The sequence below is a fragment of the Panthera pardus genome, unplaced genomic scaffold, assembly GCF_024362965.1.
Source record: "Panthera pardus isolate Hobbes unplaced genomic scaffold, ASM2436296v1 HiC_scaffold_12, whole genome shotgun sequence".
NCBI classification, from domain to species: Eukaryota; Metazoa; Chordata; class Mammalia; order Carnivora; family Felidae; genus Panthera; species Panthera pardus.
The window spans coordinates 244,672-265,543 of record NW_026526677.1 but is presented as its reverse complement, the minus strand read 5'-3'; the positions used below and the strand labels follow the sequence as shown (position 1 = coordinate 265,543).

At 66.3% G+C, this 20,872-nt stretch overlaps 2 protein-coding genes across 9 annotated transcripts; one reads left to right on the top strand and one right to left on the bottom strand.

Moving 5' to 3' along the window:
• Positions 1–116: 116 nt before the first annotated feature.
• SIGIRR (single Ig and TIR domain containing) lies at positions 117–9,015 on the top strand. Of its 8 annotated transcripts, none has more exons than XM_019437622.2 (10): positions 117–309; positions 4,635–4,784; positions 5,702–5,900; positions 6,319–6,452; positions 6,581–6,721; positions 7,099–7,242; positions 7,613–7,715; positions 7,782–7,932; positions 8,184–8,373; positions 8,690–9,015. In XM_019437622.2, exons 2-10 carry the CDS (start codon positions 4,778–4,780, stop codon positions 8,851–8,853), a joined length of 1,233 nt encoding a protein of 410 aa, XP_019293167.2. In that variant the 5' UTR covers positions 117–309; positions 4,635–4,777; the 3' UTR covers positions 8,854–9,015. The 8 variants fall into 8 exon arrangements, 7 of the variants coding, with proteins under 7 accessions (XP_019293167.2, XP_019293166.2, XP_019293164.2 ...); XM_019437621.2 differs by having other exon boundaries at positions 4,632–4,784; XM_019437619.2 differs by having other exon boundaries at positions 117–360.
• Positions 9,016–9,793: 778 nt separating this feature from the next.
• On the bottom strand, positions 9,794–19,847 carry PKP3 (plakophilin 3). The gene is made up of 14 exons (XM_019437612.2): positions 19,716–19,847; positions 17,931–18,126; positions 15,750–15,829; positions 14,985–15,610; positions 14,768–14,891; positions 14,148–14,352; positions 13,634–13,808; positions 13,083–13,200; positions 12,841–13,011; positions 12,580–12,765; positions 10,912–11,065; positions 10,512–10,704; positions 10,347–10,434; positions 9,794–10,136 (listed from the first exon to the last, which is right to left on the bottom strand). The coding sequence occupies exons 1-14, from the start codon at positions 19,794–19,796 to the stop codon at positions 10,101–10,103; spliced, it is 2,433 nt and encodes an 810-aa protein (XP_019293157.2). The 5' UTR covers positions 19,797–19,847; the 3' UTR covers positions 9,794–10,100.
• Between the last annotated feature and the right edge of the window lie 1,025 nt (positions 19,848–20,872).

Below are 20,872 nucleotides of genomic sequence, written 5' to 3'. Positions count from 1 at the left end.
GGGCAGGCTTCCCGGAGGAAGAGCTGGGGAGGAGGGGCAGAACCAGAACGGTGCCCCGGGGGACAGTGGAAGCTCTGAGGAGTCCCCCAGGTCCAAGACTCTGCCGGCTGGTTGGGCCGGTTCGCCCTCTGCCCCCAGGCTGCGTGGCTGCAGTTCCGAGGCTTCCCGGCGCCTGAGAGCAGGACGGTCTTAAGCGCCGGACTTGGGCGCAAAACGGGGACTCTCGGGTCCGCCCTCAGGCCCTGGCTGCTGGGCGGGGCTGCACCTGCCGCCGCCGCCGGGATCGTCGCCGCTGCGCACCTGGCTCAGGTGAGCTGCCCCGCCCCCGCGGTCGGCGCGATCCCCAGGTCTTGGCAGCAGGTGAGTGGCTCAGACCCACGGAGGTGAGTTGCGGTCGCCGGCTCCTGGGAGCCGGAATGGCTCGGAGCTTGGGGGCCCCTTGTCCCGAAGAGCCTCTGGGCCGTGGCGGGCGCGGTCCCGCAGGAAGTGGCTCGGAGTCGGGCCGGCTGTCCCCGTCGCCCGGAAGCCTGAGTTTGTCGGCGTCCCGGCCCCGTGGGCCTGGCGGCGGAGCGGGGGGGGGGGGGGGGGTGTTGGGGGGGGAGGGGAACCGCAAGGGCCACGTTTCCCGCTCCGCCCGACGTGGGCAGTGGCTTCCTCGTGACCTTTGCCCAGGGGAGGGAGGTGGGACGCGGAGGCGCGCGGGGACCCTCGCCGCCGCCCGCCGCTCGGATCCCAGGCGCGAGGCCTCCCAGGGCCCCCGGGGCGTACCGAGGAGCCGGCTGGGGCCGTGCGCGGCGCTGGTCGCCGGGCGGAGCTACCGTCACGCGCGCGCTCCCGCCGTCCGTGTGTGGCCCCCACCTGCCGTGCTAGGCCTGCGCGCCCTCCGCGCCACCGCCGTGCGCGCCCGACCCGCCATCCACGGCCCCCTCGTGCGCGCCCCAGTCCGCCCTCGGCTCTCGGTGCGCGTTCCCATCGCGATACCCGCGTCCCCGCCCTCTGTGCCCGACCCCGACCCGCGTGCTCACCGCGCCTAGAGGGTGGGGGACTGCTAAATCCGGATCGCCCCTGACTAAGGCGGAGCGCCGGAGGTGGGGTGTATAGCGGAGGAGAACGGGGCGTGTGGCCCGGGGGAGCGGGACAGAGCTCCTCGCCTGCGGGGCCGAGACCTTGTGTGCAGTTCTGTCCTGCGGGAGACACGTCGGGGGGCGCAGCAAACGCGTGGCGCACAGAGGGTTGCAGGCCCGCTGAGCGGAAGATGTAACGAGACCGTGGGGTCCTAAGCAGCAAACCAGACGGCGCAGGGGTGGGATCGCCGCCCCCCCCCCATAGCCCCCCCTTCCCCCGCCGTCTCCTGCGCCGCCGAGGGGGCCAGAGCACAAGCAGAAGACCCGGAGCTTTCTAGGAACCCCTGGGGATGGGGGTGGGGGTGGGGTGGGGGGAGGGGAGGGGAGGGGCGGTTCTTGATGGTGCCTGAGGTGACGGGGGCTTGTGGGCGCTCACCTTGGAGCGTGAGCCTGGGGAGGAGGGTGTAGTTTAGAGGAAGAAGGGGGGGGCCGTCATGGCTGTGAGATGGTGGCACCGGGGACACACACTGAGCAACAGGAAGTCTGGCAGGAACTTGGAGAGGCAGCAAGGCTGCTTGGGGCTCTCTGTGTCCTCCCTGGGTACCCCTAGGCCGGTCACTGACGACTGTATGCCGGGTGCTTACGCCATCCGCCTCTGGGCGTCAGGCCCATTGAGGCACCTTCCAGGAGGGGCTGGTAGCAATACCCGCGCCCATCCAGGAAGCTGCCGCTCGGTGGGGAGAGGGTGCGGGCAGGTCTTCCGGTAGTTCTGTGGGACCCTGAGCCCTAGATGCACCATCAGCTGAGGGTCTTGCCAGCCATGGGGTGGGGGTGGGGGTGAGCAGGGCTGGGGCAGGGTCAGAGCAAGGACAAATGAAAGCCAGTACTGAGGGTGGCCCACTGGTGGGCCTCTGCTCCGGGTAGGTAAAAGCAGGGACAGGGCCTGAAGGGGACCCTCGCCCGGTTTCTATGGGTAGTGATGCCAGCCACCGATTTCTGGGCCCTGAGTCCCACGTCAGTCTGGGAGGGAAAGTGACAAAAGGGGATGCCAGCTGCCTCGCCTCCCCCCCCCCCCCCCCCCCCCACAGCTGGGCTCAGAGCCCAGGAACCTCTATTGAGGCCTTTTCTTGTTTCCTTATCTGGAAAAGGGGGGACTGCCTTCCCGTCCCGGCCTGAAACTAAGGTCCATGTGATACCACAGCCCCTGCCTGGGCACTGTACGGGGGAAGTGGACCGGGAGGGAGCCCAAAAGCTCTGCTCAAGGCCCCATTACTGGCAGGAATATCCACAGGACTCCCCTCACCCCAGCAGGTCACAGGCCAGATGCACATTGGAGGCTCTCGCCACCCTGAGCGTCACTCTGTAGGCTGTGTCTGGGAAGCGGTGACCCTATGCGACTGTGTGCGGGACGACCCTGACTGGGGGGGTCTCCCTAGGACCCCCTCACGTCACCCGGGGCCCCGGCCTCTCCGCAGCCTCCTCTCCATCGCCCAGGCTTGGCCTCGGGAAGTACACTGCCTCGGTGGGCTGGGGTGGGCCCCGGAGGAAGGAGCCGCTTGACTCCGGAGCGAACAGGAAGAAGTAGAGCAGGCGGGGCAGGGGCGAGAACCACCAACTGCGCGCCTGCCTGGGTGGGGTTTGGGGTCAGGAGAGGATGTGACTGTAAAGCCAGGAAGCTGCAGGGAAAGTTCTGATTAACACACACACACAAACAAAAGGCAGGTCCTCACTGTGCTTGGCGATGTGCTCTGGGGCCGCGGTGCTGCGGGCCGGACCCGGGGCCCAGCTGAGCACACAGTTTGCTCCCAAGCAAGCGTCAATGACCTCGACGACCGCCATCCCCCCCCAGGAGGAGAGAGCCGGAACCAGGTGACTTCGTGTGCTCCCCCGACAGCCCTGCCGCTCCGCCTGGGCCTGTGTCCCTGCCCTCGGACACCATTCTGACCTGAGGCCGGTCCTCAGAGTCGGGCCCGGCCGAGGGGAGGCCCCGCAGCACGTGTAGCCTGTGTGTGCCTGTAAGAGCAGGGGGCGACGGGAGGCTGTGTGCGCGCCATGGGTGGCAAGGGCAGGTGTGAGATGCAGCGGGTGGTGTGGGGTTTGTACAGATGCTCGAGGCCACGCGCCCTGTGGGAGCCGTTGCAAGTACGTGTGTGCCGTGTGTGTGGCCACAAGAGTGCTGGAGGTGCGGGGTGGGGGGGGGGTGCATGTAGTGCAGGTGTGCATGGGGAGGGGGCTGTGTGTGCACGTGGTGTGCAAAACAGACTGTGCAGGGGAGGGTGCGCAGGGGGAGGTTGTGCAGTTTGGCCTGACCTTCCAGGAGGGCGGGAGACTGCCTCCCCGGGGGGAAAAGACCTTGCGAGTTTGAAAGGTGAAAGTGTTACTGCAGGAGTTTCCCTGGGACCCGCCCAGCTGGGGACCCCGGGGAGGGGGTGTGCGCTGCCCCGTCTCCCACAGTCTCCCAGTGGACTGGTTCTGCTTCAAGGACCTTCCCGAGACTGCCCCCCACCAGAGGGCTTCGGGAAGGAACCTCCTCACCAGTTCCCCGCCTGATGCTCCAGCAATCCCCGAGGAAATTGAGCCAGCCGAGCCCAGGGCTCCTGGGGGTGTGGAGGCTGGGCCAGGCCCACGGTGGCATCACCCACGCAGAAGGAATGCAGGGGAGGCTGAGAGACTTGGGGCCCTAGGCGTGGGGAGGACAGCCCTAGGCAGGAGTGGAGTGAGGTCTCAGTAAATACCTGTTGCATCAGCTGGGGCTTCGAGGAGGTGGCCCCCGGCCTCTGGCTCCTGCGCTGGGGGTTTGGCCCCTCCTTTCAGCCCACGTCGCCCTAGGGCTTTTTGTGTCAGGAGGTACCTGCAGCTGCTCCCAGTCTGGGTTCGGATGGTCCCAGCCCCACAGAGGAGAGGAGGGTCACCCGTGGTGGGGTGGGGGCCTCCCTTGGAGAACTAGACAATGCGGACAAAGGTCTTTGGTTTTGGACATGACAAACGGGGCGGGGGGGGGGGGGACACGGGTGTGGGACCCGGAAGGAGGGGGGACCCACGAGGCCTTCCGGAGCAGACTCAGTCCAGCCAGGCCCCCTCCCTCCTGCCTTGAGGACTGTGGCCTGGCTCAGCTCAGGTGCCCTGTCCCCACACACGCGTGCACACGGGACATGTCCAGGACAAAACGCTACGGCTGGGAGTATGGCTCCGAGTCCAGCAGCCCACACCCACCCCGTGGTGGCAGGCAGGTTGCATGTGACCCTCGGCGCTCAGGGCCTGGGTGAAGCGAGGTCTGCACCCCAGTCCTCCTTGTCTGTGGCGTCCCTATCCCGGGGAATGGTGGGGACACAGCCACGTGCCACCCTATGAGGGGTGCCAGGGGGCCCTCCCTGAGCCATCGCGGTGACACCGGAGCAGGCGAAGGTAAGTCTGAGGGCTCCCCGAGCCCCCTGGGCCGTGCCCACTCCAGCATGAGGTGCCACACATGATGCTGTGCTGGTGTGCCCGGCACCCTCCAGGCAACTGGTGCGAGGTTACATGTTAACTCATCCTGTTCTTGTTTAACTTTCTCCTTTGGGATGGCAGCAGCCTCTGACCCCTCCTGGTGTCCTGACTGACCGGCCACAGAGACAGAGAGCCCCGGGGGACCAGTCTGCTCAGCCAAGGAGCCCTGAGGAGCCGGGGGGGTGGCACCAGTGCCCAGCCTGCCCCGAGAAGGCCCCGGCCAGACCATGGCAGGTAGACGGGTCAGAGAGGGACAGGCACGGACCCCACTCCCACCCCCTGTCCCTTGGGCTGGCTCCGTGCTGTGATGTTGTCTGGCCTCCGGCCAGGGGTACAAAGGCCTCTACTCACCCCTCCCACGTAGCCCAAGGTCCTGACCCCACAGTTAGGGCAGGCCCTGCGCCTTCTCCTTCCCAAAGCCTCTAGACTATGGTCGTGGAAGTCAGTAAAGCCGAGAGACACTGGAAATGGCAGCTAGTGGGGGGCCCCTGGGGGCAGGATGGGTACGTGTGGGCTACCGAGAGACCACACCACCGAGATGACGGTGGTCTCCTCTCACGTCCCCTGGGACTCTTCGCCCTGATTTAAAGATCAGAAAGCGTAGGTCTCAGGGAGGTGGGAAAGCTTGCTCGTGGCCAACAGAGGAAGGTCCTGGAATCCCATGCTGCCATCCCAGGTGGAAGGAGTGGCACGCTCAGCACCTGTGCCCCCCCAAGCCCCTAGTGTTCACATTTGTCGTAGCTCCCCCAGCAGAGGGGCCGGGGGAGGGGTGCAGTGCCTGGCCGTTCACCTGGGCGGGAGTCGCAGTTGCCGGCAACAGGCGCACACAGAAAGTGTGGGAGCTGGGCTCATGTCCCGGGTGGATGGGCAGTCAGGTGGGCCCCCTGAGCTGGGGTGGGTCAGCTCAGCTATGACTCTGGCCCCTGCCTTCCAATGTCCTCTGAGGACAGAGCAGCCACATCGAAGGCAGGCAGAACACCCAAGACCCTGCCAGGCCCTGTCCCCTGTGGGACCTGTGCATGGACATGGTGAGGCCACCAAGCATCCCATGGCACTGACCGTCTTGTTTTCTTCCTGGCCCACAGACCATCTGTGGTTGGTGGGAGCCCAGCATTCCAGGCATGGCTAATCACTGGGTCCTCTCTCTGCAGGTGTCTGTGACACGGCCCCCAACTTCCTCTCCCCGTCTGGAAACCAGGCCCTGGAGCCTGCCCTGGGCAGTGCGGTCTCCCTGAACTGCACGGCCTGGGTGGTCTCTGGGCCCCACTGTCCCCTGCCCTCAGTCCAGTGGCTGAAAGATGGGCTGCCGCTGGGCAATGGAAGCCACTGTGGCCTCCATGAAGACCCCCGGTAAGAGACTGGGGTGTTCAGGGTCAGGTGACTACCCTGGTTATACCCGTGGCCACCTATACCCTGGTCTATAACCACCTGGACATGGGCAGAGTGCCACTTCTGACACAGACCAAGGGTCAGTGACTGCAGGGGACAGATAGCCCCTTGTAGACAGCCCAGGGCCAACGGTGCTAGCACAGTCCTATGGCCTGAATTAGGCACTGACCCCCCAAAACCCAGACCCAAGATCACGTGACTGCCCCAGACAGATCCACACCCCCACCAGGTTTTGGCCCCTTCTCTTAGCTTTTGGCTCAAGGGCTACTCAGGAAGCCCACACCTGCATCCTCCGTGGGTGAGTCCGACAGGTGGGATCCAGGGACATCCACTGATGCTCTCAGGCCCCAGGTAAGAGGGTTGGGCCTGGTCTCCCCAGGATCAAGGCCAACTCATCAGAGGTGCTTGTGTCCAGTGTTCTGGGGGTCAACCTGACCAGTGCTGAGGACTATGGGGTCTTCACCTGCTCCATCCGGAATGTCAGCTCCTCCTCCTTCACTCTTTGGAGAGCTGGTAAGTGGGAGTACACTGGGTGGAAGGTGGGAGGCCTGGCGGTGGGGGGGGGGGGGGGCTGGGGAGCCTTGAGGCTTGGAAAATGCCGGGTGGGGGTGGCAGCGGTTCAGACTGCAGCTCTGTCCCAGGCCCAGCTGGCCACCTGGCCGCAGTGCTGGCCTCACTCCTGGTCCTGCTGGCCCTGCTCCTGGCGGCCCTGCTCTATGTGAAGTGTCGACTGAATGTGCTGCTCTGGTACCAAGACGCCTACGGGGAGCTGGAGATGAACGGTGCGTGGGGCCAGGATGGACGAAGAGAATGAATCAGCTATGAGACCTCCCTAGGCTCAGTTTTGGGTGGGCGGGTTGCCCCGGTAAGTGTGGAGGGGGGACCCTGGAGGTCCCTCAGGGGCTCTTGAGCACGCAGTCCAGGAAAGAGGGCAGAGGGCTGGGGTCGGCAGAAGCCAGATAGGCGGCCAGCATCCAGAGCTGGAGGCGGCGTTGCGGGCGTGCGTGCGGGATCTGCCAGGTGGGATCTGCCAGGTAGGCATGCCTGGTCCCCCCAAGCTCGTGGGGAGGGGTTAGAGGACCCGGAATGGGCGGGGGCGGCGGCCAGGGTAGCGGGCCCGGGCCTGGAAAGCTGGGCGCTGACCCTTTGCCGTCCGCAGACGGGAAACTCTACGACGCCTACGTCTCCTACAGCGACAGCCCCGAGGACCGGAAGTTCGTGAACTTCATCCTGAAGCCACAGCTAGAGCGGCGTCGGGGCTACAAGCTCTTCCTGGATGACCGCGACCTCCTGCCACGCGCGGGTACCGCGGGCCCAGCCTGGTGGCCTCGCTCCAGTCCGGAGACCTTGCCCGCCCTCCCATGGCCCCGCCCCGTTCTGGGCCCGGGCCCCGCCCTCCCATAGTACCGCCCCCGTTCCGGGACCGGGCCCGCCCTACGCGGCCCCGCCCCATTCTGGGCTCAGGACCGCCCCCCCATGGTACCACCCTCGTCCCGGGACCGGGCCCGCCCTCCGTGGCCCCGCCCCATCTCCGGGCCCCGCCCCCGTCCGAGACGGGGCCGGCTCTCTGTGGCCCCGCCCCGTTCTGGGCCCGGGCCCGCCCCCCGGGGCCCCGCCCCATCTCCCTCCGGGCCCCGCCCTTCCTCGGCCCCGCCGACGCCTGGTTTTCGCAGAGCCCTCGGCCGATCTCCTGGTGAACCTGAGCCGCTGTCGACGTCTCATCGTGGTGCTGTCGGAAGCATTCCTGGGCCGGGCCTGGTGCAGCCACAGCTTCCGGTGGGTCCCGCGCAGGGTGGGGTGGGCCCCCGCCTCGTCCCCTCCCTGACGGTCCCGCCCGCGCAGGGAGGGCTTGTGCCGGCTACTGGAGCTCACGCGCAGGCCCATATTCATCACCTTCGAGGGCCAGAAGCGCGACCCCGTGCACCCCGCGCTCCGCCTGCTGCGCCAGCACCGCCACCTGGTGACCCTGCTGCTCTGGAAGCCCGGCTCCGTGGTGCGGAGAGGGGCGAGGGGAGGGGCGCCCTAATGGGGGTGGTGGTACCGGGCGCCAAGGAGGGGCTCCTCCGTGGGCAGCTCTGTGGTGTGGGGACTTGTGGATGGGACCCCGTGGGGGTGAGGGTTCTGTGGGCTGCTGCCCAGAAGAGGGGCCTCTTTTGAGGCCCCTGGAGCCGGGTGAACGCATGCCTCCAGGTGTGCCCTTTGGGGCCAAGGCGACCAGGCTAACAGCCCAGTCCTGGCCCCCAGGCGCCTTCTTCAGAGTTTTGGAAAGAGCTGCAGCTGGCACTGCCACGGAAGGTGCGGCACAGAGCCATGGAGGGAGACCCCCAGACCCGGCTGCAGGGTGACAAGGACCCCATGCTGATCGTGCAAGGCCACCCACCCGAGGGTCGCACCCTGCACCTGGAGCTGGACCCCGACCCCGAGGGGGACCTGGGTATGCCCACCTGGTCCCACCCCGACCCTGAGAAGCTTGGCCTGGGGCGGAGGGGGTGCACGGGGCTGAGGAGCCCAGAAAGGGGTCCAGGTGGCGGGGACTTCCTCCCTGCAGCCCATAGGTGGGCTTGACCCCCAGCACACCCTCACTGCCTCTTTCCCGGAGGCACGCGGACCCGAGGCCTGCCTGGGAACCTCCAGGACCTCAGATGCCACTATGCAGGAGGGTGAGCAGGGAGTGACCCTCATTCGTGGGTCCTAGCAGAAGTCAGGCTGTGGACAGCCCAGCCTCAGGCCCGGTGGTACCCTCTTCCCAGGTGTCCGAGGGCCTATCTTTGGGGAGCCATTAGCTCCACCCCATGCCAGTGGGGTCGCCCTCGGAGAGGGCCGGGGCAGCGAGGTGGATGTCTCGGACCTCGGCTCCCGCAACTACAGTGCCCGCACGGACTTCTACTGCCTGGTGTCCGAGGATGACGTGTAGCCTGCACCCGCCGGAGCGTCAGGATCACCAAGGACAGCTGGGTGCAGGGTGGGGTGGGGTTTTTCTCCTCTCAGCAGGACTACCAGCCATGAGACCTTGAGGGAAGTGGGGGGACTCTAGTGTGCCTCCTTGTGCCAGAAAATAAAGTCCTTTTAGATCCTGCCTGAGCCTCAGCCTCTCCTCTCCCGGGGCAGGAAGGGGCACGTCCATCTCAGGGTCTCCACGGCCCTCAGCCCCTCCCCTTCCTCATCCCCACGGCCACCCAGTCACAGGTCTGGCTGTCCACGCAGTCCCGCCCTCTCTCCAGCCTCCATCCTGAGCCAGCTCAGACACATCTCTTAACAGTAGCCTCCTTGGGTCTCTCTGTTTGGGGGCGTGACGGTCCCCAGCCCCGCTCTGATCCACACAGGTCCTGGAGGAGGGGCAGGCCCCTTAGAGTCTGCAGGTTCTGAGCTTTGCAGAAGAAGCCTTTTGTTGTAAAAATGTGAGTGGGAGGGAGCTTCGCCACCAAATGTCCTGGTTTGGTGAGATGGGTTCCCAGGGCTCAGTCAGACGGTGCAAGTCCCTGGTCAGGACACCCCCAGGTCCAGCGAGGCAGGGCAGAGACAAGTGTTGGGTGTGGACGGCCCAGCAGGGCAGCACCTCAGCCAGGGGAGGTCACAACTCTCCCAGGAGTGGCCACCCCTCTGCACACACGGTCCCCAACACTGCTGCGTTTGTGCCTCGGTTGGCCCCTGGGCTGCCTCTGCTGTCTGCCCTGGTCCCTCCAGTTCTCTCCCCACTGGATACTCTTGTCCTGGTCCTGGGCATTCTGACCTGGAGAAGCATCTGAGTGACTCGGGGTGAGTATCATCAGGGGCAGGCGCGGCTATGCTCAGGGACGCTGCTGAGTCCCTGGCTTGGACCCCCAGGTCGAGCCAGCCGAAGAAACTCGCAGGGCTGTGTCCATAGCTATCTTTATTCCCAGCATTGACAGTTCACCACCTCTGCCCAATGACCCGGTCACCACCCCACACACCGAGCAGCCTCAAGCCCTGCCCTACCCCTGCCCTATAGAAGCCAAATCCCTAGAACAGCGCCCCCATGCCCTCCCTGGTGCCTGGGCCCCTGCAAAGTGGCACACGGGGCTCCCGTGAGAGGCCCCGGGCCATCAGCCTTCTCCGCCAGGCTGGCCAGCGAGCAGCGCAGAGCTGAGCCTATCCCTTGGAGGCTAGGCGACGTTGCATCCTCCTCCAGGAAGGCCTCACCTATGGGCCCAGGAAGTCCTCCTTTCGATAGCCTTTCTGCAGTGGACAGGGGGGCCCAGAGTCAGGGTTCCTGCCCGCGGGCCCTGTGGTCCCCATGCCCCACTCCTCCCTGGGTCTCTGGTCTCCTTTCTCATGTTCCCCACTTCCCGAGTCTCCTGTTCCACGTGAGTTGCCAGGTCTGTTCCCTGCCACCCGATGTCCCGCCCCCGGGGCCGGCCCTGCCTGCCCTGGGTCGCCAGAACATACCGCCCGGAAGTCTCGGTGGAGCTTGCTGTATTGCCACAGGTTGGCCAGGAGGCTGGAGGCTGCTCGGGAGGACTTCTCACTGTCGGGGCTGGGGTGGGGTGGGAAGGGCAGGGGTCAGCAGGAGGACAGGCTAGGCCGCGAGGGAGGGTGCTGGAGGGGCCTCACCTGTCCCGCTTCTTCTTGATGAAGACCAGCTTTCGGAGCCCGTCAAAATAGAGCAAGTCTCGGGCAGCGACGGGACTGGCCACCACCAGGTTGTTGAGCACGGCTATGATGTTGACCAGCACGTCGGCGGGGGGACACTTCTCGCCCACGCTGCCCGGCAGCTTCTCGATCAGGTGACTCACCACCTTGGTGGCTGCCGGGAGGCCGGGAGGTGGGGAGGTCAGGAAGGCAGCCTCCACTCCTGGCCGCCTGCCCACCCCCCGTTCCGCACCCCCCATCTATCCGCTCAGCTCTAGCTTGCCAGGGGCTCGCCCAAACGGGCAGCAGGAAAGAAACTCGGGGGTGAGCCCAGCTAGGCACGGTGAGGGCAGAGCCCGGGCTGCGGGGTGGCCGGACTCACACATCTCGTCCTTGTTTCTGGCATTCCGAGACAGGTTTCGGATGAGGCCAGTCAGCGAGCGGAGCTGGTGGTGGTCAGCGGTCCGAACCCGGTCGAGCAGTGGGTTCAGGACGCGCTCCTGCTCTAGAGCCAGGCGGCTCAGCACGCCCGCCCACTGCGGGTAGGAGAGGAGCTGGTGAGCGCCGCGGGTTGGGGCTCTTCTCTGTCCCTGTCCCTCTCCCTCCCCAAAACCCTGAGGCAGGACTGGACCCCACCGTCTCTCACCTGCTCTGTTCTTTCTGCTTCTGCCCTCACAGCCCAGCCAGGAGCCTCATCACGTGTGACTTGGGTCAGCCCCTTCTCAGCTCACGCCTCTCCCTAAACCCTCAGGGATCCTGGGGGCCTGTCCCGTCTGGGACACTGGCCTCACACTCCTGGCTGCCCCTCCTGTCCCCTGCCTCCCGCACCCCTGGCTGCGTGTCCTGTCCCCTCCGGTGTCCCCTGCCTCTCGCACCCCTGGCTGCGTGTCCTGTCCCCTCCGGTGTCCCCTGCCTCTCGCACCCCTGGCTGTGTGTCCTGTCCCCTCCGGTGTCCCCTGCCTCTCGCATCCCTGGCTGCGTGTCCTGTCCCCTCCGGTGTCCCCTGCCTCTCGCATCCCTGGCTGTGTGTCCTGTCCCCTCCGGTGTCCCCTGCCTCTCGCACCCCTGGCAGCGTCCTGTCTCCTCGGTGTCCCCTGCCTCCCGCACCCCTGGCTGCGTGTCCTGTCCCCTCCTGTGTCCCCTGCGTCTCACACCCCTGGCGGCACGTCCTGTCCCCTCCGGTGTCCCCTGCCTCTCGCATCCCTGGCTGTGTGTCCTGTCCCCTCCGGTGTCCCCTGCCTCTCGCACCCCTGGCTGCGTGTCCTGTCCCCTCCTGTGTCCCCTGCGTCTCACACCCCTGGCGGCACGTCCTGTCCCCTCCGGTGTCCCCTGCCTCTCACACCCCTGGCTGTGTGTCCTGTCCCCTCCAGTGTCCCCTGCCTCTCGCATCCCTGGCTGCGTGTCCTGTCCCCTCCAGTGTCCCCTGCCTCTCGCACTCCTGGCAGCGTCCTGTCCCCTCCGGTGTCCCCTGCCTCTCGCATCCCTGGCTGCGTGTCCTGTCCCCTCCGGTGTCCCCTGCCTCTCGCATCCCTGGCTGCGTGTCCTGTCCCCTCCAGTGTCCCCTGCCTCTCGCACTCCTGGCAGCGTCCTGTCCCCTCCGGTGTCCCCTGCCTCTCGCATCCCTGGCTGTGTGTCCTGTCCCCTCCGGTGTCCCCTGCCTCTCGCATCCCTGGCTGCGTGTCCTGTCCCCTCCAGTGTCCCCTGCCTCTCGCACTCCTGGCAGCGTCCTGTCCCCTCCGGTGTCCCCTGCCTCTCGCATCCCTGGCTGCGTGTCCTGTCCCCTCCGGTGTCCCCTGCCTCTCGCATCCCTGGCTGCGTGTCCTGTCCCCTCCAGTGTCCCCTGCCTCTCGCACCCCTGGCAGCGTCCTCTCCCCTCCAGTGTCCCCTGCCTCTCGCACCCCTGGCGGCACGTCCTGTCCCCTCCGTCTTGGGTTTTGGCTCATTCACCTGGCTGTGTTCATCCCGCTCCAACAGACTAAACTGGAAAGCTCCTGCACCCTCCTCATTCACCCTTCGTGTCCCCAGTGCAAGGCCACACGTGGGTCCTCACCCTGCGGTCGCCCGCAGTGATGTTCTGCAGTGCTCCCGCGGCTGCCTCGGTCGTGTGTGGGTTGAGTTCACAGCGCTGCAGCAGCCGGTTGTACAGCCCCACGATCTGGGGGCTCCACAGCCACTCAAGACCCTTGGGGTCCTTAGACACCTCGGCGAAGGTCAGTGCATCAGCCGTGAGGGGCAGCTGGGTGGGAGGTGTGGAGGGTCAGCTGGGTTCGGGCCGGGGGCCCTGCTCCCAGCTGCCCAGGCCCGCGCCCACCTCTCGAAGCCGCCGGCTCTGCGGCGTGAAGCAGCCCACCACCTCGCCGGGTGGCGCCCCAGCCGTGTCCCTGCGGCCCCGGCCCTCGAGCCGCTGCAGGGCGGAGGGCGGCATCTCATCGTACAGGCGGTAGGACAGGTTCCTCAGCACGCACACGGCGTTCTCCACACTCTGCAGGGGGCGGACCGTGGTCAGCGTGGGCCAGAACCCCCCAGGACCTTTCGGCAGTGGCCGCCCCTCACCTTGTCCTCACACTTGCCCACGTCCAGGGCGTGGTTGATGTAGGTGACCAGGGCATCCACCAGCCCGTGGCACTCACGCATCTTCTGGCGAGTGGCCTGGGAAGCTGAGCTGAGGTTCCTGCGGACGGAGGCAGACCGGGGACCCCCCCAGTGGGAACCAGTCCCAAGGGCCGAGCCCTTGAGCCCCAGTCACCTCCTTGCCCTGAGCTGGGCCCCGCCCCCTGGCCCCTGCAGCCCCTCTGCATGCCCATCCCCCCCTCCCGCCAAGTGTCCAGAGTGGAGGGGAGCCTGTGGACCCCAGGGCCTGCTGCCACCTGACATATCACCGCTCTGCCTGGGACCAGCTGCCTGTCCCACTTCCGTGCCAGCACCCGTACCTTGCGTGGCCGGTCTGCTTCTGCCTGCCGCCCTGGCCAGCCCCACCCTGCCATTCAGACCTGGGACTCAAGTGCCCCTTCTCCAGGCCTCCCCTGCCCCCTTCCAGGCACCCCGTTCTTTCCCCACGGCCACCGTCTTAGCCTCTCTCTCTGCTGCCCCCCGCCCCGGCGCACCTGAGGAAGCCCGTGGCATTATAGAAGATTTCAGCCTCAGAGGCATTCTGCTGGATGAGGGGTGGTCCTCCGGCCCCCGAGAGGGGGCTCAGCACCAGGTCGGTGAGCTGTTCCAGTGTGTCCCTGGCCAGGCGATCCTTCAGATGGTCGCTGGAGGACAGGTTCCACAGGATCCCTGGGGCAGGCGGGGCCGTGGCCATGGTCAGCAGTCGCCCACTGGTCCCCTCCAGCCCCTCCAGGGAGGGTGGGGATGAGGACCCCAACCTCTCCCAGGGCCCCTCCTGGCGTTTGGAGCCTCGCTCGAGAGCCCCATGGGGAGAGCCTGCATACAACCTACAGGTCACGGGGCTGTGACACAGCCGAGAGACAATGCTTGGGGACACGGGGCCTGGGGGCTGGAGGCTAGCTGCACACATATGGCACAAGAACAGTCGGGACCAATGGAAGTGGCGGGGACAGAGGAACAGAGAACGGAGGGAGGGAAGGAGAGGGCTGGCGTGGGCTGGCAGGGCACCTGTGACGTTCTTGCGCAGCTCGTCGTCATGCTCACGCAGCGTGCGCAGCAGCTCGAAGATGCCGTTCTCCTCCACCAGGGCCAGCTTGTTGTCCGCGTTGTCGTAGATGAGGTTGCGCATGGCGCCCGTGGCGTGGCGTTGCACCTCCTGGTTGGCGTGGTTGAAGAGCTTCACCAGCCTGGGCACAGCCTGAAGGCTGCGGGCCTGCACGCACAGGCACGCGGGTGTGAGCAACGTGCGCACAGGCGTGTGCAGACGGGTGCAAGTACGGGAGGGCGTGTGCTGGTGACGGAGACGTGCAGGTGTACGCAGGCGTGTCAGGCGTGTGCAGGGGTGCGCAGGTGTCTTTAGATGTGTGCAGATGCGTGTAGGTGTGCGCAGGTGTGTGCAGAGGCACGCAGCTGTACTTGTACGTATGCACATCACTTCCTCCTGCCCCTCGTCTGCCGGGGAGGCTCTGGGCCAAAGGGGGGTCTGCCTGCCCAGTCAGCGTGGGGACCGTTGAGGGGTGGTTAGGGACCGGAGATTAATGACAAGTGGGAGGATCACCGAGGGTGGTAGGCAGGGGTGTTCACGGACCAGTGGGCCACAGGTGGCACCAGCGGGGGCGGTCGGTCACCTGCTTCTTGGCTGCCGCGTCGCTATAGCACTTGTGCTGGATGTAGGCTGCTCCCAGCACCTGCAGGTTGGGGTCTGAGGCCATGAGGTACTTGACTGCTGAGGGCAGGTCGATGTCGTCAAATCTGCAGGGACGGGGGCCGGGAGGGGTCAGGCTGACCCCGGGGCCGGGCCAGGGCCGTGGCAGAAGTCCCCTCCCCAAGCCAGGCCCAGCTCACCCGCTGCTGAGCCTCTGCAGGGTGCGGTGGCCACCGTAGCTGTCCAGGCCACGCACATCCGGCAGGTGGCTGGAGTCGGCCAGGCTCAGGCTGAGGCTGCGCACAGACGGTGCTCGGGCCACAGGCTCCGGGACACCCCCTGGGGCCACCCCGGCCACGCCTCGGCTGCGGTGGCCGCTCTGGAATCGCTGCAGGGTCCGCATGGCCGGCGCACGGATGGTCCGGCTGGGCGGCCCCTCAGCGGCTCCCGGCCAGTCCAAGCCCCCTGACCGGCCGGAGCTGGCCTGGCGCTCGTAGCCAAAGGCCCTGTAGGCGGAGGCAGCTGGGGGCTCCAGCTGCTCGGATACCACGCTGTAGCGGTCATCCAGGCCCCCGGCCCCTAGCCTCAGCGAGCGCAGGGACAACGTGTCGTAGTCCACCCGGCTCCCCGCCCCCCCACGCTCGTGGAAGGACATGGGCCGGGTAGGCATGGGTGCGGCAGGCTGGGCTCCCCCGTACCCCGCGACCCCAAAGGCGCTGCCCCCGTTGTGGGCAGAGCTCAGCCTCCGACTAGAGCTCAGATCCACAGCTGAGCGGGAGGACCAGGAGGCCGGGCTGTAGGCAGGCTTGGCAACGGGCCGGAAGGTCTGCGGGGTAGGGAGGAGAGCAGCGAGTGGGTGCTGGGGGCTCACCTGGCACCAGCCCCTCTCCCTGACCCTGCAGCTCCCAGCTTCCCCCAGAGCCTCCCCCACGAGCCTCTCCTGAGGCTGGAGAGAGTGTACTCACAGAGACGTTGTCCCCACCGAGGCTCTGAGAGCGCGAGCTGAAGCCAGACTGCAGGGTGTGGTAGTGACCGCGGGATGTGCCTGCCGACAGGGACAGTGGTGGCCTGGCTGGGCCAGATGCCTCATGGGTCTCCTCCGCTTGTGGGTCAACCCTGTTCGGACCTCTCCCACAGCCCCCTGCCCCTCCAGCTGTGCTGGGGGATGGGCACGCTCACCCCCCCCCCACCCCCCACCCCCGACCCCCTGGCTGCCTGGGAAGTGTGCCGGGACTCCATCAACTCTCTAGTCCCTGCCAGGACACACACCTGACCCCCTCCTCCAGGAAGCCACACTGACCTCTGTGAGCCCGTCCTTTGCTGTGGCCACACGGGAGTGATGCCACACTCGCCAAGGACACACAGTTCCCTGTCCCACCTGGAAAAGCCACGCCCGCCCCATCCAGCCACACAGAAACTGAGGCTGCTGGCGCCAGCCCGACTCTGTGGTGAGTGGACAGACAGGGGGGGTGGGTGAAGGGTGGAGAGATGGCAGAGGAGGAGGAGGGAGGGCTGGTCGGACCGTTGGAAGGAGGGGTGGATGGACAGATGGATGGCTGGTTTGATAGACAACAGGTGCATGAGCTGGAAACACTGAGGACGGTTGGGTGAAGGTCAGACCAAGGCAGAGCAGGGGGACGGACTGGGGTGAGGTGGCTCCGGCGTCTCTGGACAGGGAGGAGGTGCCCGGAGGGGATCAGCCTCTGCCAGGGTCCCTGCTAGGGCCATATCTTGGGGGAGAAGAGTCACATGTCCCCAGAGAGCCTAGGCAGGGTGAGTGGCTGAAAGGACTCATGATGTGAGTGAAGGGAGGGGGCCTCAGCCCCTCCCCCGGCCTCTTCCAACTAGGTCTGGGGGGCTCCCCTCCCAGTACATTCCCCAGACCCGCCCTGGTTAATGAGGCTTCTGGGCAGGGGCTATTAACCCTTTGACGCTAGTGAGGCTCAGCCTGGGGGGACACACCCCCAGCCTGGGGACCTTACTCCCACCCCCAAATTATAATCCTCCCCCTAATTGGCAGGGTAGCCAGGGTGGTAATTAACCCTTCCCTGCTCCCTCCTCCACCCCATGACCCCTGGGCACCCAACTACTTAGCCACCAGCAAGGCTGAGGCCCAGGGAGGAGAGGACCCAGGAATCCAGGCTGCTCTGGCAGGCCCCTATGCTGGCTGACCCTCTCCCCCCGTGTCTGGCCAGCATCTGGAGACCTGTCCTGGGAAAGGGCCCTCTAAAGGTCACGTGAACCACTGTGGAACTGGTGTCCTGGCTCCTGACATCCTGGGAAGTTCACCTTACTATCTAACCTTGATCCCTGTTGCTGCAGTCTGGCCAGGGAGGAAATGGCATTTCTAGAACAACTGCTCTGAACTCACTGTGTTTGTGGGATCCTTTAACAGGCATGCGCCCACATGCACACACACACATCCACACACACATGCATGCACACTCACGCATTTGCTCTCGAACTCACACACACGCTGGTAGAGCCGGGGTTCCGACACAGGGCGGTCTGCCCGCACCGAGGGGGCACTCCCCCACCTGATGTTCTCGGGAATAATATCTGGGTCACTCCTGCGGGCCCCCCACCCCCACCCCGCCGCAATTCCACAGGGAGACCCCGGTCCAGACAGGCAGGTGGCTCCGGTCCAGGCTTCCCAGACCCGCCCCCTCACGTTTCTGTCTGCTTATTCCCTTGGGGCCTGGAGGGTGGTGGGGAGGGACGCTGGAGTCTGGGTGTCTGTGTCTCAGGGTGTTTGTGTCTTAGTGGGACTGACGTGTATGTCTGCGCGCCCGAGGCCGCGTGCGAGCCTGTGTTACGTGGGACCGGACGTGTGCCCGGTCCCGTTTTGCCGACAGAGGCAGGCCCGGGTGGCCTGCCACGTGCCGACGGCGGCGCTCGGGGCGGAAGGGGCGGCGGGGCCCGAGCTCGGGGGTCCCTGCCGGCTGGTGGGAGGCCGCACCCATGCCTTCTCCCACACCTGGCGGGCGGGGCGGGTGACTCAGTGCGAGGCCTCGGTGAGTCAGGGCGCTGAACCCCATGCCGGCTCTACCCCGGCCTCTGGCCCTCGTACCGCCACACCCACCGAGGCCACCTCTGCCCACTGCCGTTCCCGCTGCCCGGCACCCACCCTGCAGGCGCCCGCTTACCTCTGGCCACCTCGGTGGCGCCCTCGGGCTCCGCCGCCCCGTTGTGCCGAGCCTGCCGGCCCAGCTGCAGGAGGCGGGCGCAGACCTGCTCCTGGACGCGGGCCGCCCGCAGCCGCTCAGCGTCGGGCCCCTCTGCGCCCCGGCGGTCCAGCTGCAGGTCGGAGGGCAGCGCCAGGGAGCACACGCCGGCCTCGGGCTGCAGGGCCGACAGCAGGAAGTTACCGTCCTGCATGGCGGCAGGCGTGCGGGGCTGGGTGTGCGCCCGGCCTGGGCCGCCGGGCCTCCTCGGCCTGAGCAGTCTTCACCGTCCCGTCCCCGAAGTCCCCTCCCCACTGGCCTCGCCCAAGAGCCAGCCTGGAGACAGACGCCTGCCCAGCCCTGAGCTTGGCTGGGGGCGGGGACACCTGGGCCAGGTGAGAGGGAGGGGCCACCACCAGCTTAAGGTGGAATTTGGGCGGAAGAACAGGCCCCACGTCCCGGCCTGGCCTCCCCGTTCCTTCCGCCTGTTCCGGGACGGGGCGGCAGGGTCCGGGCCCATCTGGGTTCCCCGGCCACAGTGGGGCCTTTGGGGCAGGGGCGGGACAATCAGGCCCCACTGTCCTGAGTGTCAGGGAAGGGCCAGGTTAGGTCACTGGGGAACCTACGGCCAGCCACCTCCAGGAGTCTGAAGGGAGGGATCTTCCCTCCCTGGGTGACTGGGGGCCCTGAGCCAGGCAGGGGTCAGCATCCTGGGTCACTATTAGGAGTCAGGGGTCGATGCTAAGGGTGAGGACTGAGGACAAAGGGCTTGGGGTGGGGGAGCTTTCGGGTAGAAGAGGGCCCCATGGACCTTGATCTTTGGTGCCCAGGAGACCCCAGAAGCATACAGATAGACTTGGCCCACACCCTAGTCTTGTGACCCTCTGGATCTCTGTCCTGTAGACCCCAGAAGTTGCCCCCATCTCCCCAACTTCTGCAGAGGCCTCCAAAGGGCTGGCTTGGCCCTCTCTCTCACCCCTCCCTGGCTTCTGCCCCCCAGGCTGTGAGGCAGAAGGCCATTCCCTACCTGTGAGTCAGGGCTCAGCTCAACAGAGCTCTGATGGGGCAGGGTAGGCAGGACTGCCACAAGGCATTGACTCAGAGCCCCCCCCTCCGCGCCCCCCCCCCCCCACCCCGTCCAGGCTGGGGGTGCAGGAGCAGAGGCTGTGTCAGCGGAGGAAGAACCCAGGAGTCTGGCAGAACAGTGATTAGGAGGGGTCGGCATCAGGGGTGGGGAGGGGGGCCCGGGCCTATCAGGGTTTGCCCCCAGAAAGTCTCCCTGGGGTGCTCCCATCCAGCTGGACCAGCATGCTGCAAGGCCTCCTGGGTAGGCCTGGAGTGAATCTAGGATAGGCCCTTGGTGGATGGAGTAGGGGCAAGGGGTGAGCTGGGCAGGGCTGGAGGGGTGGAGGGGTTGAGTGGCTTCAGGTACCTCCTGGGGCCCCCTTGAGGAGTCACTGTGGGGCCCACCCTAACAGCCTCCTCTCTCCCATGGGAGTCCCTTACCCTGGCCCCTGAAGACAACTGCCTTAATCTGCAATCAGTCTTTTCAGGGGATGTAGCCCCAGGTGGGGATGGTGGATGGGGGCCTGGGGGTGAGGAGGGAGGTCAGGGTCAGAAGGCAGGCCTAGGGGTGAGGTCAGTGCTGGAGAGGAAGGGGCAGGGTGGGGACAGGCTCAAAGGGGAGGGGAGGGTCCTCGGAAAGGTCAAGGTGAAGCCTGGGGTGGGACTGCCGGGCTGAGGTGGGCGCTTGGGTGGGAGACCTACCGTGCTGGGGGTCTGGATCCTGCAGGCTCCATGGCTCAACCCGGAGGCCACTGCTACAGGCAGAGGGGTCCTGGACTCCATCCCAGGCCCAGCGCGTCCGTCTGGGGCGGCCTCTCACTGCAGGACGGGACTGTGGGGGCACCAGGAGGGCGGGGTGGGAACGCCCGCACGCCTAGCTCATCAGACCGGTTGCTTCCCTGGGAGACGTGTTTTGTGTGGAAAAATCCTGGGAGACAAGTTTGTGCGGCGCTGAGCTCACCTGAAGGCACACGCCTGGCACGGGCCTGGGGCCCGCCCTCCATCTGGGGTCTACCTGGGCCCACCTGGGGCCCTGCCTGGGGAACCAGCCTCGAGGCTGCAGGTAGGGGTTCAAAGGGCTTGTGGGGTAGCCCCAGGGGTAAGCCGGGTCAGCCGGGGCTGCAGAGGAGCGGAGGGGGCTTTGCTGGGGTGGCACGGCTGGCTCCCACTGCCCCAAAGCTGTGCTGAGCATCCCTGAGGATATGTGGACCCCTCCCCCACCGTGGACCTCTTACCTCTGTGGCCCAGCGTTCCTAGGAAGTCTGGGATTCTGGGCGCTGTAACCACCGCAGGGCCAGGGGGCTGGCTGTGGCCCAGACCTGTTACCAGCACTCTGAAGCCCAGGCTGGGAGCCACATCTGGCCTCTGCAACCGGCCTTCTGCTCTGTCCTCCTCAGAGTTCCCCTTGCCCTGTAGTGCAACGAAGATTCAAGCCTAGGCTTGATGGTAGGCTTCCTGGAGGAGGTGGGTTTGTGGCAAATGGAAGATCCATCTAGGGAGCTTAGAAAACAGATAGGGCCGTTTGTGGAGCAGGGCCTGGGAACCCGCGTCTAACCCTCCAGATGGCTATGGTGCATCATCAGTGTTGAGAACCTGAGGCCTGGGGCCTCCACGGGGGAGTAAGTTAGGCTCTCACTTGGGAGGTGGGCAGCTCCTGGGGGAGCCTGGACTCTGCTCTGGGGAGTTCGAAGGAAAGGCTGTGGCAGCTTGAGTGGGGTGACTTAGCATTTATACTCCTCCATTGCACTGGGCATAGAGGATGTGCCAGGTGGTCGACTGGAGGTGGGGACCCCCAGGCGGCTGTTGGAAAAACCTCTGGAAGAGGAGCGGGGGACAAAAATCAGGGGGCAAGGGATGGG

What these genes read in the sequence shown, in the direction of transcription:
- PKP3 (XM_019437612.2), bottom strand. Translation starts at nt 19,796, where the DNA reads ATGGAGTCCAGGACCCCTCTGCCTGTAGCAGTGGCCTCCGGGTTGAGC. An exon ending in CGCCACCGAGGTGGCCAGAG is followed by an intron (nt 15,830 to 17,930) that starts GTAAGCGGGCGC and finishes CCCTGTCGGCAG; the next exon opens with GCACATCCCGCGGTCACTAC. An exon ending in AGAGCCGGCGGCTTCGAGAG is followed by an intron (nt 12,766 to 12,840) that starts GTGGGCGCGGGC and finishes CCTCCCACCCAG; the next exon opens with CTGCCCCTCACGGCTGATGC.
- SIGIRR (XM_019437622.2), top strand. An exon ending in GGCCTCCATGAAGACCCCCG is followed by an intron (nt 5,901 to 6,318) that starts GTAAGAGACTGG and finishes TGGTCTCCCCAG; the next exon opens with GATCAAGGCCAACTCATCAG. An exon ending in CGACCCCGAGGGGGACCTGG is followed by an intron (nt 8,374 to 8,689) that starts GTATGCCCACCT and finishes CCCTCTTCCCAG; the next exon opens with GTGTCCGAGGGCCTATCTTT.